Source organism: Carassius auratus, chromosome 50 (assembly GCF_003368295.1).
Source record: "Carassius auratus strain Wakin chromosome 50, ASM336829v1, whole genome shotgun sequence".
Taxonomy (NCBI): Eukaryota; Metazoa; Chordata; class Actinopteri; order Cypriniformes; family Cyprinidae; genus Carassius; species Carassius auratus.
In genome coordinates this window covers 19,663,538-19,677,446 of record NC_039292.1, presented here as the reverse complement: position 1 = coordinate 19,677,446, position 13,909 = coordinate 19,663,538, and the positions used below count along the sequence as shown (strand labels likewise).

At 37.0% G+C, this 13,909-nt stretch overlaps 2 protein-coding genes across 21 annotated transcripts in view; one reads left to right on the top strand and one right to left on the bottom strand.

Annotated features, from left to right (window-relative positions):
* LOC113067292 (protein diaphanous homolog 1-like) overlaps window positions 1-3,521 on the top strand; it is an 88,359-nt gene extending 84,838 nt beyond the window's left edge. For all 3 annotated transcript variants that reach the window (XM_026239684.1, XM_026239683.1, XM_026239682.1), the window contains one exon: window positions 1,436-3,521. In XM_026239684.1, coding sequence (XP_026095469.1) covers window positions 1,436-1,623 — 188 coding nt within the window. In that variant the 3' untranslated portion in view covers window positions 1,624-3,521. The remainder of the gene's footprint in view (window positions 1-1,435) is intronic.
* Window positions 3,522-11,065: 7,544 nt separating this feature from the next.
* Window positions 11,066-13,909, bottom strand: part of LOC113067282 (protocadherin gamma-A2-like) — a 93,837-nt gene continuing 90,993 nt past the window's right edge. For 17 of the 18 annotated variants that reach the window (XM_026239636.1, XM_026239645.1, XM_026239652.1 and 14 more), the window contains one exon: window positions 11,066-13,177. In XM_026239636.1, the coding sequence (XP_026095421.1) occupies window positions 12,903-13,177 (275 nt within the window). In that variant the 3' untranslated portion in view covers window positions 11,066-12,902. The remainder of the gene's footprint in view (window positions 13,178-13,909) is intronic. The other variant, XM_026239637.1, reaches the window with a different exon arrangement.

Below are 13,909 nucleotides of genomic sequence, written 5' to 3'. Positions count from 1 at the left end.
AAAAAACTTACTTCTGGAAACCTGTTTACACATGTTTAGTAATAGTAAGTTACCATAATTTTATAGCAGAAACGCGTAACTGCTTTAGCTCTGTTTCCATGGTAAATGTTTGTTATGGTCCTGTCTGTCTGACATTCACAACCCGAAGCTACAAACGCTCCCATAACGACTTTTTCTCCCCAACAGACTCAGTGCTGTCCTTATCACAGCTCACACTGGACACCTGCTTGGTAACGTCTGTGCGTGTGTGTGCGCGTGTTCTCATTCAGTCTGCATGCTTCGTTACAGATGTTTGTTCAGAGATCATTATCAGTGCACTCAGGAATGTGTGTGTGTGTGTGTGTGTGAGAGATTTGCTTGATTTGCATACAGGCTGGAGAATGTGAATGAAATATGACATTCTCCGACAATATTTTCCTATGAATGTCTCACCACAGGATTTTTGTTTTGCAGCCATTATTGAAGTGTTTATCTTGTGTGTAAGCCCTCCACAGCCTCACACGGACCTAAATATACCAACATGATCACCAGAACACATATTTGATGACATATGATATCTGGTATATCAGAACATGAATCTGGTGGTGTTTAAAGCCACCTAGTGCAAGAAATTTTCTAATTCGGTCTTATTTTTTTGTACAATTTTGACTAAACTTGAGAAGCAAAATGGCTTAACTATAAAGTCTTGTTTTTTTTTCTCCAATAAATACATAAATAAAAAGTAATTAACTTCATGCTTAAAACAAGAACAAATATATGGAAGCTTATTTTTTCTGACGATTTCAAGTTTATATTTTCGAGAGATACACTTGCAAGGTATATACTCAGAATTGTAAGACTTTTTTAATCTACGTTTTTATTGTTTCGTTTGTATTTGCCACTAAATAAAATCGAATTAAATGGTAGTGTACTTGTTTTAATATCTCTCTCAATTCTGAGTTTATATTTTGCAAGTTTATATCAAGTCTGAGATAAATATTGATAAGTTGCATTAGTTGATTTTTTTTTTCCCATTTTAAGTATAAACACTCTTAAATTTGATATTTTTCATAACTTAATGCCTACGTCTTAATTTATAATTTTTTGCAGAGTAGCTCAAAAAATGGTTTACATTTTAGTGATTTCACATCAACATGAGCTTCACATTTATGCTTTTAAACCTTCCAACCCATTAATCTCATTTAGAATTATTAAATGTGGTCTGTTTTATAACTGGGGAATGAGCTGAAATGATTGTCTGTATTGATCATTAAGTGGAAAATAACCTGTAATATTCCTATAAAAAGGTAATCTGTTGGTTGTTTTTGACTGTGGTGCTTTAAACAATGACCACCACGTGTTTAACCTCGAGAGTGGCCTTAAATTTGACGTTTGACCTCTGAACTGAATATCTTTTTAATTGCCCTTGAATTTATTATTTCCACTTCCATTTCAGCCAACAATCGGAAAGGAGCCGGTCACGCCGTGACAAACATTCTCGCCAAAGAGCTTCTTCAGGATAACGCCCCGCCCAGTGCCACGAAAAAGACCCGATTGGAAGCACAGGACAGGAAGGAGTCGTCTCCGGAGGACACGGGCTCACTGGAGGACCTCTTAGATGACGCTCCGTTACGCTCACATTAAGGACTTCCAATGCTGATCCTGCCTGTTAAAAGACAGACTGTATTTGGGGACCAAGTCTGCGAGGGCGGGGCTCTCGCTAAGCCACACCCACATGGCTTCCTATTAGGCCGTCACACTGGAGGAGCGGCCTCATCATCTCAGCACTGTCACACTCGTTTTGTCATTTTTTTTTAGCACTCTTTCTTTAAACACAAGGCTTTATCTGTCCGCTATCTGAATCGACTGATTTTGCAAGAATCCAAAGATTCGTATAGAGATTCTGTTTTGGAATTCCATTCCAAATTCATCTGAACGTCCTCTTCTGGTTCCTTCTGAAAACGAACATCTTTTCTGCTTCAACGTTTAGCTTTTTTTGTTTGGTTTTTGATACTTTAATCACGTTAAGTCACATTATAATGTCCGAAACGCAACGTGCCGATAATGTTGACCCCATATATGCATGTTCAATTAGTGTGTGCTCGAGGTGTTCTCACTGAGGTTCTGTAGCCATCACGAAAGAGGTCTGGTACCTGTTCACAAGATTATTTCTCACTTCCTGTGCTTTTCTTTTTTGGGGGGTACTTCATTCTGTCCTTTTGAGGGAATAATGTTGTTTTAATCTCAAAGATACTTGCTTTCATTAGCTAAAATCATTGAGCCTCATTCATTCAAGTCATTCATAAATCATTCTTGTATGGAATTAAATGTGACCATTTATGCAAAAATGGTTTTGGATCGAATTGATGAAACGTGTAATTCACAGTGGTTTTATAAATAACTGGTGTGTGGATTGCTGCACTTTTTCATGAACAGCAGTGGTCAGTTTTGTGTGTTTGTGAAGTGCTATAGAAGATATGCTCTTCTGCACACTGAAGATCCAAACTGATACATGCATCACACAGTTTTCAGTGGCATTTTTAATTTACCGCCAGACAGTGAGTAAAAAGTCACTGTGAACTGCGAAATATCTATTTTGAGAGCACAAGTAACATTGACAGGCATTTATTTCTCTATGATAAACGGTTTGATCAAGCAAAATCTGCAGGACTGTAGCAGAGCACTTCTATCACTGGTGCTGAAATATCTGTTAAAAACTGCACATAGACTTATTCAACTTGAGTGTTTTTCATTGCAGTAAGACAGTGAGCTAATAAATGCCCCTGTCTTTTACGTTGACTGATCGCCAGCAGATAGGAATTAACCGGTCGGCTGTTAAGATTGTTTGTTGTCCGTGACATCGGGAAGTATGACCTCAGAGTTTCAGCTTTGTAATATGACCTACCTGAATGTTGAGGCTGGCTGAATGTTTGAGGGTAGAGATCACTGTTTAAAGCCATAGCTCGGACTGCATTTGTCAAGAAATCCTGAGAAAGAGTCTTCCAGATTAAACTATATTCAAATATGTATATGCATTTTCAGAATGTTCGTGAAACGATGTCAATGTTTTGGCGGCGATCAGGTCTCTAAATTCTGCCTAGAAACCAGCAAGTCTGAAAGAGCTCGAGAATATCCTGTTTGTTGTTCTGGAGTTTTTGAAGCCAAATTTCCAATTTTTGACGTTTTTTTGCATTTTTGTGGACTGTAGTTTTTGGAGAACTGCGAGCCAACAGATTTTCCTTCGATGCCGATGATTGCAATGCTGTTTGTGAAAGTCAACGATTTCACTTTTTTTGGAAAAGCTGGAAAAAGATCACTGGAAAAACAAAGAGACTGTGTGTTTTCTTTCTGCTTTTTTTTTAAACAGTTTTTCCTCATCAGTTTTTATTCTTGATTGTTTTATTGTGATAATATAGTGGTTGTATTGGTGAGATCCATTTGGTCAAATTGTGTATATTACGTTTTGACTGTAGAGATGTTTATTCTGGTTATCTCTAAAACCACAACATTAAAATATCATCTTTAATACTTATTCATATGCATTTTGTTTGTGTGTGTGAGTTTGTTGACCGGTCCTTGGAGGGTCAGAATTTCTGGAAATGCCCATATAAATAAAATAAAAATAAAAAAAAGTGTAATTTAGGGTTACACTTTTCATTTGCTTATGCAAAGTTGTAGTCAAAACTTTTCAGAAATACACTAATTCATAAATTTTACTTAAACCGTTCAGCCAAAAATGAAAGTTTGCTCAATCTCAGGCCATCCAAGATGTAGATGAGTTTGTTTCTTTATCAGACACGATTTGGATATATGTACTGTAGCATTACATCATTTGCTCACCAATGGATCATCTGCAGTGAATGGGTGCCGTCAGAATGAGGGTCAAAAAGCAGCTGATTAAAAACATGACCATAATCCATTTGAATTTTTGGCTCAACTTTTCATCCATCCATTTGCAATAGATTTCAATTGAAGTCAGTTTTATTTCACAAAATACCATTGTAGATTTTTCATAACCACATTTTAGGACTTTTTTGGGGGGGTTGTTTTTTGTTAGTGCCTTACAGATGTGTATAATATATAACATGCATAGAGTCAACAAGACTGAAAAAAAAGACAAATGTGTGGTAACGTAAATGGACTATGTCGTGTGTGTGTGTGTGTGTAATTTGGTATGAGGGGTACAGCGTTTATTTGACATTCCTGTGTTTGCATCTGTGTGCTTGTTTTAAGTCTCATGAGTGCGGAAAAAATGCAGCTATGATTTGGAATTTCCTCTCAGTAAATCCCAGACTAACACACACTTCTCTGTTACAGCTCATATAGACAGGGAGAAATGCCTCTTACAGTACATTCAACACAAAGCATGCCGGTCACACAAAGTCTTATTTCCTGTTTCTGAGTTGTTTGGCACTAATCATGACAAACTGATTAGTTTTTTTTTAAGATAAAAGCAGCTCAGAGTTATTTTGTTCATGATGTGGTGGTGTGTGTGTGTGTGTGTGTGTGTTGACTGCACATTTGCTATCATTTAATCCCATTGTTTTAACATAAAGGCATAGAGCTCTTTCTTTAAATGTTTCTCATTACAGATCCGCTTACAGAACATCAGAACACACTCCTAATGTCTGGATTCCTTCGGCGTTGTTGCTCGTCACACGCTCTTGTTATGTTTCACCCTCTGCTTTGCTTCATTATCTGGTTGTGTTCAGGAATCAGGACAGACTCTTGGCCAGTAATTGGCTCGGTTGTTGCAGACGGCACAGTAATGACCGCATTGATGCTGTACTGAGCTCTGGTGCAGTCGGCCAATCGAAAGACAGGAGCCGAGTTCTCAGGCAGCTGATTGGCTGGCCGAGTGTCACGGTGGTCTCCAGGTAGCGATTGAATGTGGGGGAGTATGTGGCTGTTTGTGGAGGGCGGAGTCAGAGAGAGTGAAGGATGGACGGCTAATTCAGTCTCTTCATTGTGAATTTGGATCAAACAACCCAAAATATACTGCTGAGTCTCTTAGGAATTGGAATTAGCAATTGTTTTGGCCTCTCTTCCTATCTCTTAGCCAATTTCACTGTCAGTTTCAAAGACTTTTAAAATGTTTTACACAAGATTTCGCCAAAACATGAAGTCTCTCTCTATAGTGGATAGATGAAGGATGCTAAAGAGGATGGATAAGAGACAGCGATGGAAAACAGAGAATGTGATATAAAAAGGTGTTTATGGAGAGAGTCATGCTGAAAATATAGAAAACTCTCACTTCTGGAGCTTTGAGCTCTTTTAAAGGTCTGATGGGTTTGGTTTTGTCTCATAAACGGGTCTAAAATGATTCAGGTAAAAAAGAAATATATATGGTATTAAGGGGGCCAAAGTGTGCCAATAAAATATCCCCCACATCATTACACCACCACCAGCCTGAACCGCTGAGTTAATGTTGCCTTTCTATCATCTCTAACCAGTCTGCCCATTCTCCTCTGACATCAACAAGGCATTTTCATCCGCACAACTGCCACTCACTGAATATTTTCTCTTTTTCAGACCATTCTCTGTAAACCCTAGAGATGGTTGTGCATGAGAATCCCAGTTACATCAGCAGTCCGACCAGTCCATCTGGGACCAACAACCATTCCACGTTCAAAGTCACTTAAATCTCCTTTCTTCCCCATTCTGATGCTCAGATTTTATTAGCAAAACATCCCACCACTCACTTGATGCTCCAAGGTTGTTCTTAAAATCGGCATTGCTCTTAAAAATTCAACTGCAAGTACATTTTCTGTCTGCAAAGTAAGTATGAACATGAATAGCAGGCACAACAATGCAAGTGCATCCATAGATATCTAGGTATATCAACAATTCACATGATTAAACGTGTAATTGATTTCAAATACCTCACTATTAAAAAAGTTTGAAAATTTTAAAAATTGAAACTTTATTTTTTTAATTCAAAAATACTTGTTTTCAGTTGTATAGAAGAAAGTGGAAGTCATTCATCTACACTGACTGTTTTATTAGTAAATCATTACAGTCTAAAGATCATATATATATATATATATATATATATATATATATATATATATATATATATATATATATATATATATATATATATATTATTTATTTTTTATTTTATTTTTTTGTAAGAATATTTTTGTTAGCAAAATAAAATTTAAAATTGATCAAATGTGACAGTGGTGTTACAAAAGATTTTGATTTCTAATAAATGAAAGTTTCCTCAAAGATATGAAGCAGCACAACTGTCATCAACACTGATAATCAGATTTGTTTCTTTAGCAGCAAATCAGCATATTAAAATGATTTCTGAAGAACAATGTGACCGAGTGATGATGCTGAAAATGTAAAATATATTCACATTTAAACTATTTTTTTATCAAATAAATGTATCCTTGGTAAGCAGAAGAGACTTATTTCAAATACATCTTACTTGTACCAACTTTTGAATGGCAGTGTGTACTGAACAGATATTAAGACATTAAGATATTAAGATGAGTTAGTGTTGATGTCTCTTTTTATCTTGCTTACTCATATTAACACTATTTTTATGAATAATCTGAAATGAATTTATATCATCTTTACACACTGAATGTCAGGTCTCCTTTTGTCCCAGATAATATAGGTCAAATTATTGCCCCTCCGGCTCTGTCTGTCTGCTGATCTGACCACTGTGAACCAAGGATTTAGTGTGTGTGTGTGTGTGAGTGTGTGTGTGTGTGTGTGTGTGTGTGTGTGTGTGTGACAGAGGCGATCAGTAGAAAATGTGTCTCTTTATGTCCATGCTGCTGTGAGCCTCATCTAAAGCAGAGGTCAGTCGCCCGAGGATGTGACGTGTCATGTGAGTAACCAGTGACCGTCTGACTCACTGATAGAGACACAATGATTCTTCTGTCCTAAAAGTGTCTGAATGATCTATACCGATCTTTAGAAAGGAACTCATTCTGTTTCATGTGTTAGACCTTTGAATTTGGACTCCTTGTAATTTTCTTGTTTTACAAGTTGAATTCAAACGAAACGTTTTCTTTTATTTTAAACTCCTTATAATTTTCTTGATTTCCAACTTGAATTCATTTTATTTTATTTTTACCATAAGTATTTCTGAAAAGGTATTTTCTTTTGCAGGCTAGTTTCAGAAATGTTCTGTGTGGATTGGAGAGGTAGTTTTAAGTCATGAATGTTGTTTTAGTCTGCAAGAGACCCAGGAGACCGTTGCAACAATCAGATTAATTGACATCCTGCAGTTTATTACACACAGGGACTTTCGCATGAGACGTTTTAGTGACTAAAGGTGAAGATTCAGCAATAATTGCATCAACTCCCCTCCAAAAACAAACAAAAAGCTCTTTAGATCGGTGTGAATCACTTATTTGTTCATGGCTGATTGTGTTCATGCAGGCTGAGATTAACTGACACATGTATAACTGTATCACTGTTACATCTTTTTTTATTTATTTATGATATTTATTAATGTGGCACCAATACACAGCATGCATTTGTGGATGGTGTCCAATCAGAAAGATTTTGATCTCTTAGTGCACTAAGTATTTAGTATAACTTTACATAATCTGAAGGAGTTCATGAGTTAACTCATATTTAAACAACAGGATGACCTCAAATGTGCCCTTTCTTCTGGCTCTCTTCTCCTCAGTCCTTTAATCTTTCTGGACAGACTCAGAGGGAGGGATTGTTGGCAGAGGAATGGTGGGTAAGTAGATCTGTGATGACTTGACACTGTGGAGCTGCAGCTGGACTTCCTGCTGTTATTAAGCTTTTGGTTGCGGTATTGCTGTTCAGTCACTGTCAGAGTTCAAAAATAATCTGTGCCACACCAACACAACCACAGAACCCTCTTTGCCTGGGTCTGTTTTCACCATAAACATGCACCAGCCCATTAAAGCCATTTTGTGTGTTTTTATATAGAGCCAAATGTTACAAATTAACAGCAGCATCAACATGTCCCTTCCTCTCTGAAACTTAAGAGTATTTTGAATGTCGTCTTCCTAGATTATTTCCATCCTGATCTTTGACCTGACAGAAGGTTGTCAAGATTATTTTTCAAATTTTGAAAGCCAAACCCCCTCCAGCAATGTTTATGATGAGCTCTAATGAGTTTGTTGTTGATATATTTAGTCATGTTGGGCATTCATTAGTTACAGCTCCTGTGTGTGTGTGTGTGTGTGTGTGTGTGTGTGTGTGTGTGTGTGTGTGTGTGTGTGTGTGTGTGTGTGTGTGTGTGATTTCTGCAGCACTAGTGGCACCAGAGCTTTTCCACTCTGTAAAACCTGAAAATGTCTATGAAGATGTTTTACACCTTACTCAATGTGCAACATTTTGTAGAAATTGTGTATTTGTAGTCATTTGTATTTGTCACATAGTATGCCTTAGTGATTCAGAAAACCTTAGTTAAGAGATTTTTTTTTTTGATTTTTTATAATAACTATTTTAGATCCTACTGTTGTTGCATCACATAATGTAGTTTTAAGAGTTTTAGTTCTTCAGGCAAGAATGTACTTGGAGTAATTTGTGGTTTGCAAAAAGAAAAAAAAAAAAGAGCGTCTATTTGAAAATTAGCTTCAGTGTTTTTGGACATGTGAGCTCCAGGGTGTCTGTGCTCATAAACCCACCGAGAGCAGCGTCACCTTGGTCAGATCTTCTGGAATTTGCCGCTGGCTCTCATGAGCTATAATTGGTTTTGGGTAAATCTTAAAGTCTTTGGTCTCATTAATCTATTATTTGTTCCTGAGCAGATAGTTTTGGCTGAGGGCAAAGTTTAGGTGGAAATGACACTGAAGCTTAGTTGGTCACAGTAATTATCAGATGCTCTTGATTGATTGATTGATGCATTCCTCACAACTCCATATCAAACCATTTGGGAAACAGTATGAGGGCAACATCCCAGAATATCCTAAGCAGCTGCTTTATTGGCTTGACAACACCTGTCATCATGGCGCTGAAGTCTGAGTCTGCGTGTCTAATGCACTTCACACTTTCACACACTTACACTTCACACACTTCTCCGAGTCTCAGCGCTGTGAACTCCGTGTTCAGCTCTGGTTAGACGGGATGGTTCTTAAATCAAGTGATCTGATTATTTACTCTCTGCGTGACAATATCGTTGTTTCCACAAACTTTAATTTGTCCTCCAGATGCTGATGACTGCTGATAACTCTAAATTCCCCTATTATCAGAGACAAAACTGAATTTGACTTGCTCTTTTGACAATATATAGATAGATGTACTATGAAGACATCTCATTCACAGTATAAAAATGTAACTGAAATTGTAAAGCACCCCGGAAAAAAACAAAGAAAAAAAAACTTCCATTTTAATACAAACTCTTTTTTTAAAGGTTGACTAAATAGAATACAGAAAATGTTGCAATAACAAAAAAGGTAAATTAACCGTGGTTTAAAACGAATAAGCACATTTTGATGTAATATGTACCTTATTATTATTAAATGTATTATTAAGTGCATAAGGTCATCAATTTTCTTGTTTGTCTGTGGATGATTAATATTAATTGAACAGAGTTTGTTTTTGTAAAAAATTCAAATTAATTTTGACTTTATCTCTCACTTCAAAAAGTACAGTAGTTTATATGTCTCACAAAGATAACTAGTGTCTCTAAATAGCTATTTAAGTTATTGGTTACCCTTTATTTATTTATTTACATGACATTAGTCTTCAAAGAAATTAGCTTTCAGTTTCAGCAGGGGAGTTATTACATTATGATCAAAGATTATGAAGGTAAATACTTTTTTCTGATTTGATTTCATGTTGACTTGAAGGTAAATGGTTTGTCACTAAAGTGTCACATTTGTCATAGCAATTAAACGCATTTAAATTGATCTGAAAAGTAATAATATGTAGATTATGGCCTTTATGAAAACACTTGGTGATCCAAGTAGTGATCAAAGTGTTATAAAGAGGATTTTCTCTGATTTGCATTCCTGATAATCCTTCATGAAAAGCCGTGTGTATTGCAGTCCTCCCCCCACATCTTCACTTTTCCACATGTCTGTATGTGTTTTGTTGCTCTGTCCTCTGTTCTTGCTCTGTTTGGATTCTAATCACTCCTTCCTTTCGACTCTCTTGGAAAAGGAAGGGGTTTCCATGGTGTCGCCAGCTGAAGTGGAAAAGGCTTTTTTGTATGGGTGCTGATGCAGTGTGTGTGTTGGGTGAGCAGATGGGCTTCCCTGTGCGCTCTTTTTGTGCTTGACAACAGACTGTTTTCCCTAGGGTTTCATGACAGAGAAAATGAAGCACACTTTCCTTTTTGTCTCTGCTGGACTTTTCTTGCCATCTGTTAACTGTCTCAGGCTAAAATCTTGCTCGGACCCCGATCGGGCCGACTGTAGCGAAACGCCTTTGACGTCTGACCCCTGCAGATTTCCATGTCTCCTACTTCAGATCCTGACTCTGATCACCTGTTTGAAACCTGGTGAAGCCTTTCATTTGTTGTCAAAACGCACAGCTGTGAAAACATGGAGGAAGTGTTGGCAAAGGAAGCAGAGGTTTGAGAAAAACACAAAGTCTTTGTGGTTCTGAAAGAGAACAGTGTTGCATCTGTCTTAGTTTGAATCAAATAGAGCTGAAAATGCAGATCACTGGACCGAGAGCCAAAACCTTTAACTGGACAAGGTTTTGAGGCCATTTAGACCACTGTAGAGAAAATAACCTTATTTCCTTTAGTGAAATATAACAGTAAAACACAAGTAGATTCAAACATTTATTGAAATTTGTTTGTTTGTTAAGGCAAATCAAACCATCAAGACTATTGCAATTTTTGTTTTTACATTTCTTAATATTTTAATGCTTTGGTAAGACAGTTTCTGGCATTCACAGAATATTATGCAAACTATTTCATTTGCAAAGCGGGTTGGAAAAGCTTTTATGCTATTTAACGCCAACGCTGCGACCTTCGGGTTACAAGTCTGACTCTCTATAAGGCATATGAACTGCCTGTTTATGTGGTTATGTGTGTGTATACACAGTTATACATGTATATCATATCTATTGAGATTCTGTAAGATTCATCCTTATACAGCTGTGCTATTCTGAACAGATTCAAACACACATATAATTTGAGAACCTTTTATTTGAAATGTCAGTGTTCAGGAAAAGAAAAACAAACAACAACAACAACAAAAAAAAACAGCAATATAAATATTAGCATACAAAATAGGAGTAGCACATAGAAGCCGGGAATCAAAGCGTCTTATCAGAGATGTTACAGCAGGACACACACACACAGATAATAGATTTATTCAGATTCTTCATATAGACATTAAGAAGCATTCACACATGTAAGCACGACAGAGAGCACAAAATTAATAACGGAGGATTTTTAGATCTATTTGCCCTCCATTTTGTGCCTTTTCATGGAAAAGTGTGACAGGAAAAGAGGATGATGAACACAAAAATATATGCATAACATCACGACTTCTAGGCTAAGAGAGTGTCACTGTTTATTTCCATAAGTAAAAGTTAAACTCTTTATTTACAGGTGCGTTAGTTGGCCTTCATAGTACTAAAGAACTACATTGATATCAGAGTGTCAGGTTTTTTTTTTTTTTATTATGCATTTTTTTCTGTAAAATAAAATGACATTCCAGTAGTAAGCCATTCCTCTTGAGCTGATTATCTGCAACGGTTTTGTGTTTTCAAGGACAAATTGCTATTTACAAAGTAAGGTCATGCCAATGGTCCGAGGACTGCTGTATTCAGACGCAATCTTTGCATCATAAGTATTTTTCAAAGCTCTAATAACTCAACGACAGTTTGCGTGTTTTCTTGTACATTCAATGATTGCAGGTTGCCTCCTAAAACAGCATCACACCTAACTGGTATGGGATTTTAACTGTATTCATATTCCATCTGTAATCACTTGAGCTTGTTGCATGTGACCAAAAGAAAAAACTCCCTTTGCGTTAGGAAATTGCTGCCTAGATCAGCAAAACACAAAGTCAGGAGGTTTTGTCACCATCAAAACTACAGATACTCACTGAAAGTATCATTACTAACCCATCTAATTACGACCAGCACTGATAAAGAGCTTCAACACTTCAGGATAACCTGGAAATACTGAATACTAAGGACGATGTGCCACTGCGGGCACTTGTGGACTTGTAACTGGTTTCACAAAGCTCCCATTATGGCTCGGACATCACTAATGTTCCATAAACATTCAGTTAAAAAAAAGACCTCTGGCTCAGTGATACACAAGGGGATCCATTCTTTAAATCAAATACAAATCATCAAAGTGGATGGTTTAACTGTTCAACTCCTCCTTGAGAAAGTTGTAGATGGGTGTTCATAGATGTCAGGTGATATGGAGATTATCTATAGCGCAAAAAAACAGCATGCAGCAATAATCACCTGACTTGCATCTACATCAATACTTCTCCTAAAAAGATCAATATAAAAGTCCATAGTGGTATTTTAGCAAACAATAACAAAAGAGTAAAGTAAGAATCATGATGCATTTTACAAGCATTGCAACATCCACAGCAATGGACACTGTGCCTTTGCACAAACAAGAGCGTGATTGTTACAAGATTACAATTCCTCTTTCGCTCCTCTTTCTGTCAGTTTAACATGTTCAAGGTAAAGTACTGTGGTAAATACATTACTGGCTTGATATACGCAGTAGTATAGTGTCACTTAGAAGTTGCATGAACCCAATATTTCTCTACATATATCCGAATGTCCAAACGTATCAGGAAAACAAATTGTACTGTACTTGGGTTTAAGTAAAACAAACGCATGTGCGAAATAAGCAAAAAAGTGGTTAGAAGTGGGTTTACATTGACACACGTTTTTTCACCCTAATTTTTTTTCTCTAAATAGTTACAGATTTCCAGCAAACCTCAGAACAGCTATTTCAGCCTCCCTAAACCTGATATATACCCGCGACTCTACTTCTTCTCTTTCTTGGTGGGCTTCTTCTTGCTGGCGGGCGTCTGGGCGGCTTTGGGTGGCTCAGGTTGGGCAGCAGCAGCAGCTATGGCGGCCTGCTGAGGTGGCAGGGCCTGCTGGGCTTGCTGCTGGCTGGAGGTCAGGGTGGCGGTGCTGCCGGGGATGTAGACGTTCTGCCGGTAGTCAGGGACGTGCTGCAGGGTGAACTGAGGGTTGTAGCGGGTGCTCAGACCCATGGTGCCCGGACCCAGAGTGTTGGTCGCCTCGCTGACCTCTGCAGAGAGAAGAGTTTTCGGTTAGCTGATTTTGAGAGGACTTTCACAAAGCTCCTGAACTCTTTTTTAAATTATATGTTTAAATATGTTATGGTAAGAGGTAATAAAATAGTCCATAAAAACAGTTGCTTGCATGAATGAAACTATCACGGCAAAAAACTAATTTAGGCCCAATGCCAATTCTACCCCTTAGCCCTTCCCCTTTCCTGTCTCGATTCTCTTTTGGTTGGAGGGGTAGAGGTAAGGGGAAGGGCCAGATAGCCCTTAAAAACGAAGATTTTTCGGGACCACATTTCAAACGAAAGGGTTTAAATTATCTCGCCAACATGGCTGCTACAGCGAACAAAAAGACACATGAATGTAAGCTTTTTTTGGCATAATTAAAAGATTTTAACGAAAAGTAATCATTTGTTTTATGTTACATTCAATTGTGAATTCATATTAACGGTCATGTTACTCAAAGAAATGTTAAGGGGAATAAAATATAACTGGTATTGGGCCTTAATATTTTGTCGAACAAAATCAAGTGTATTTTTGAAACAAGATTCATTTATTTGGGAAGTAAAATAATTGACAATATTAAGGATTGTTTTCTGAAAAAAAATAAAAATATATATATATATATATATCCAATATCCAAATTAATTGCGTTTATGTTTAAAATTACAGATATTACCTGTCAGTGGGTTCATAAAAAAATTAACAATTTAAACACTATTTTTTTTTTCTTG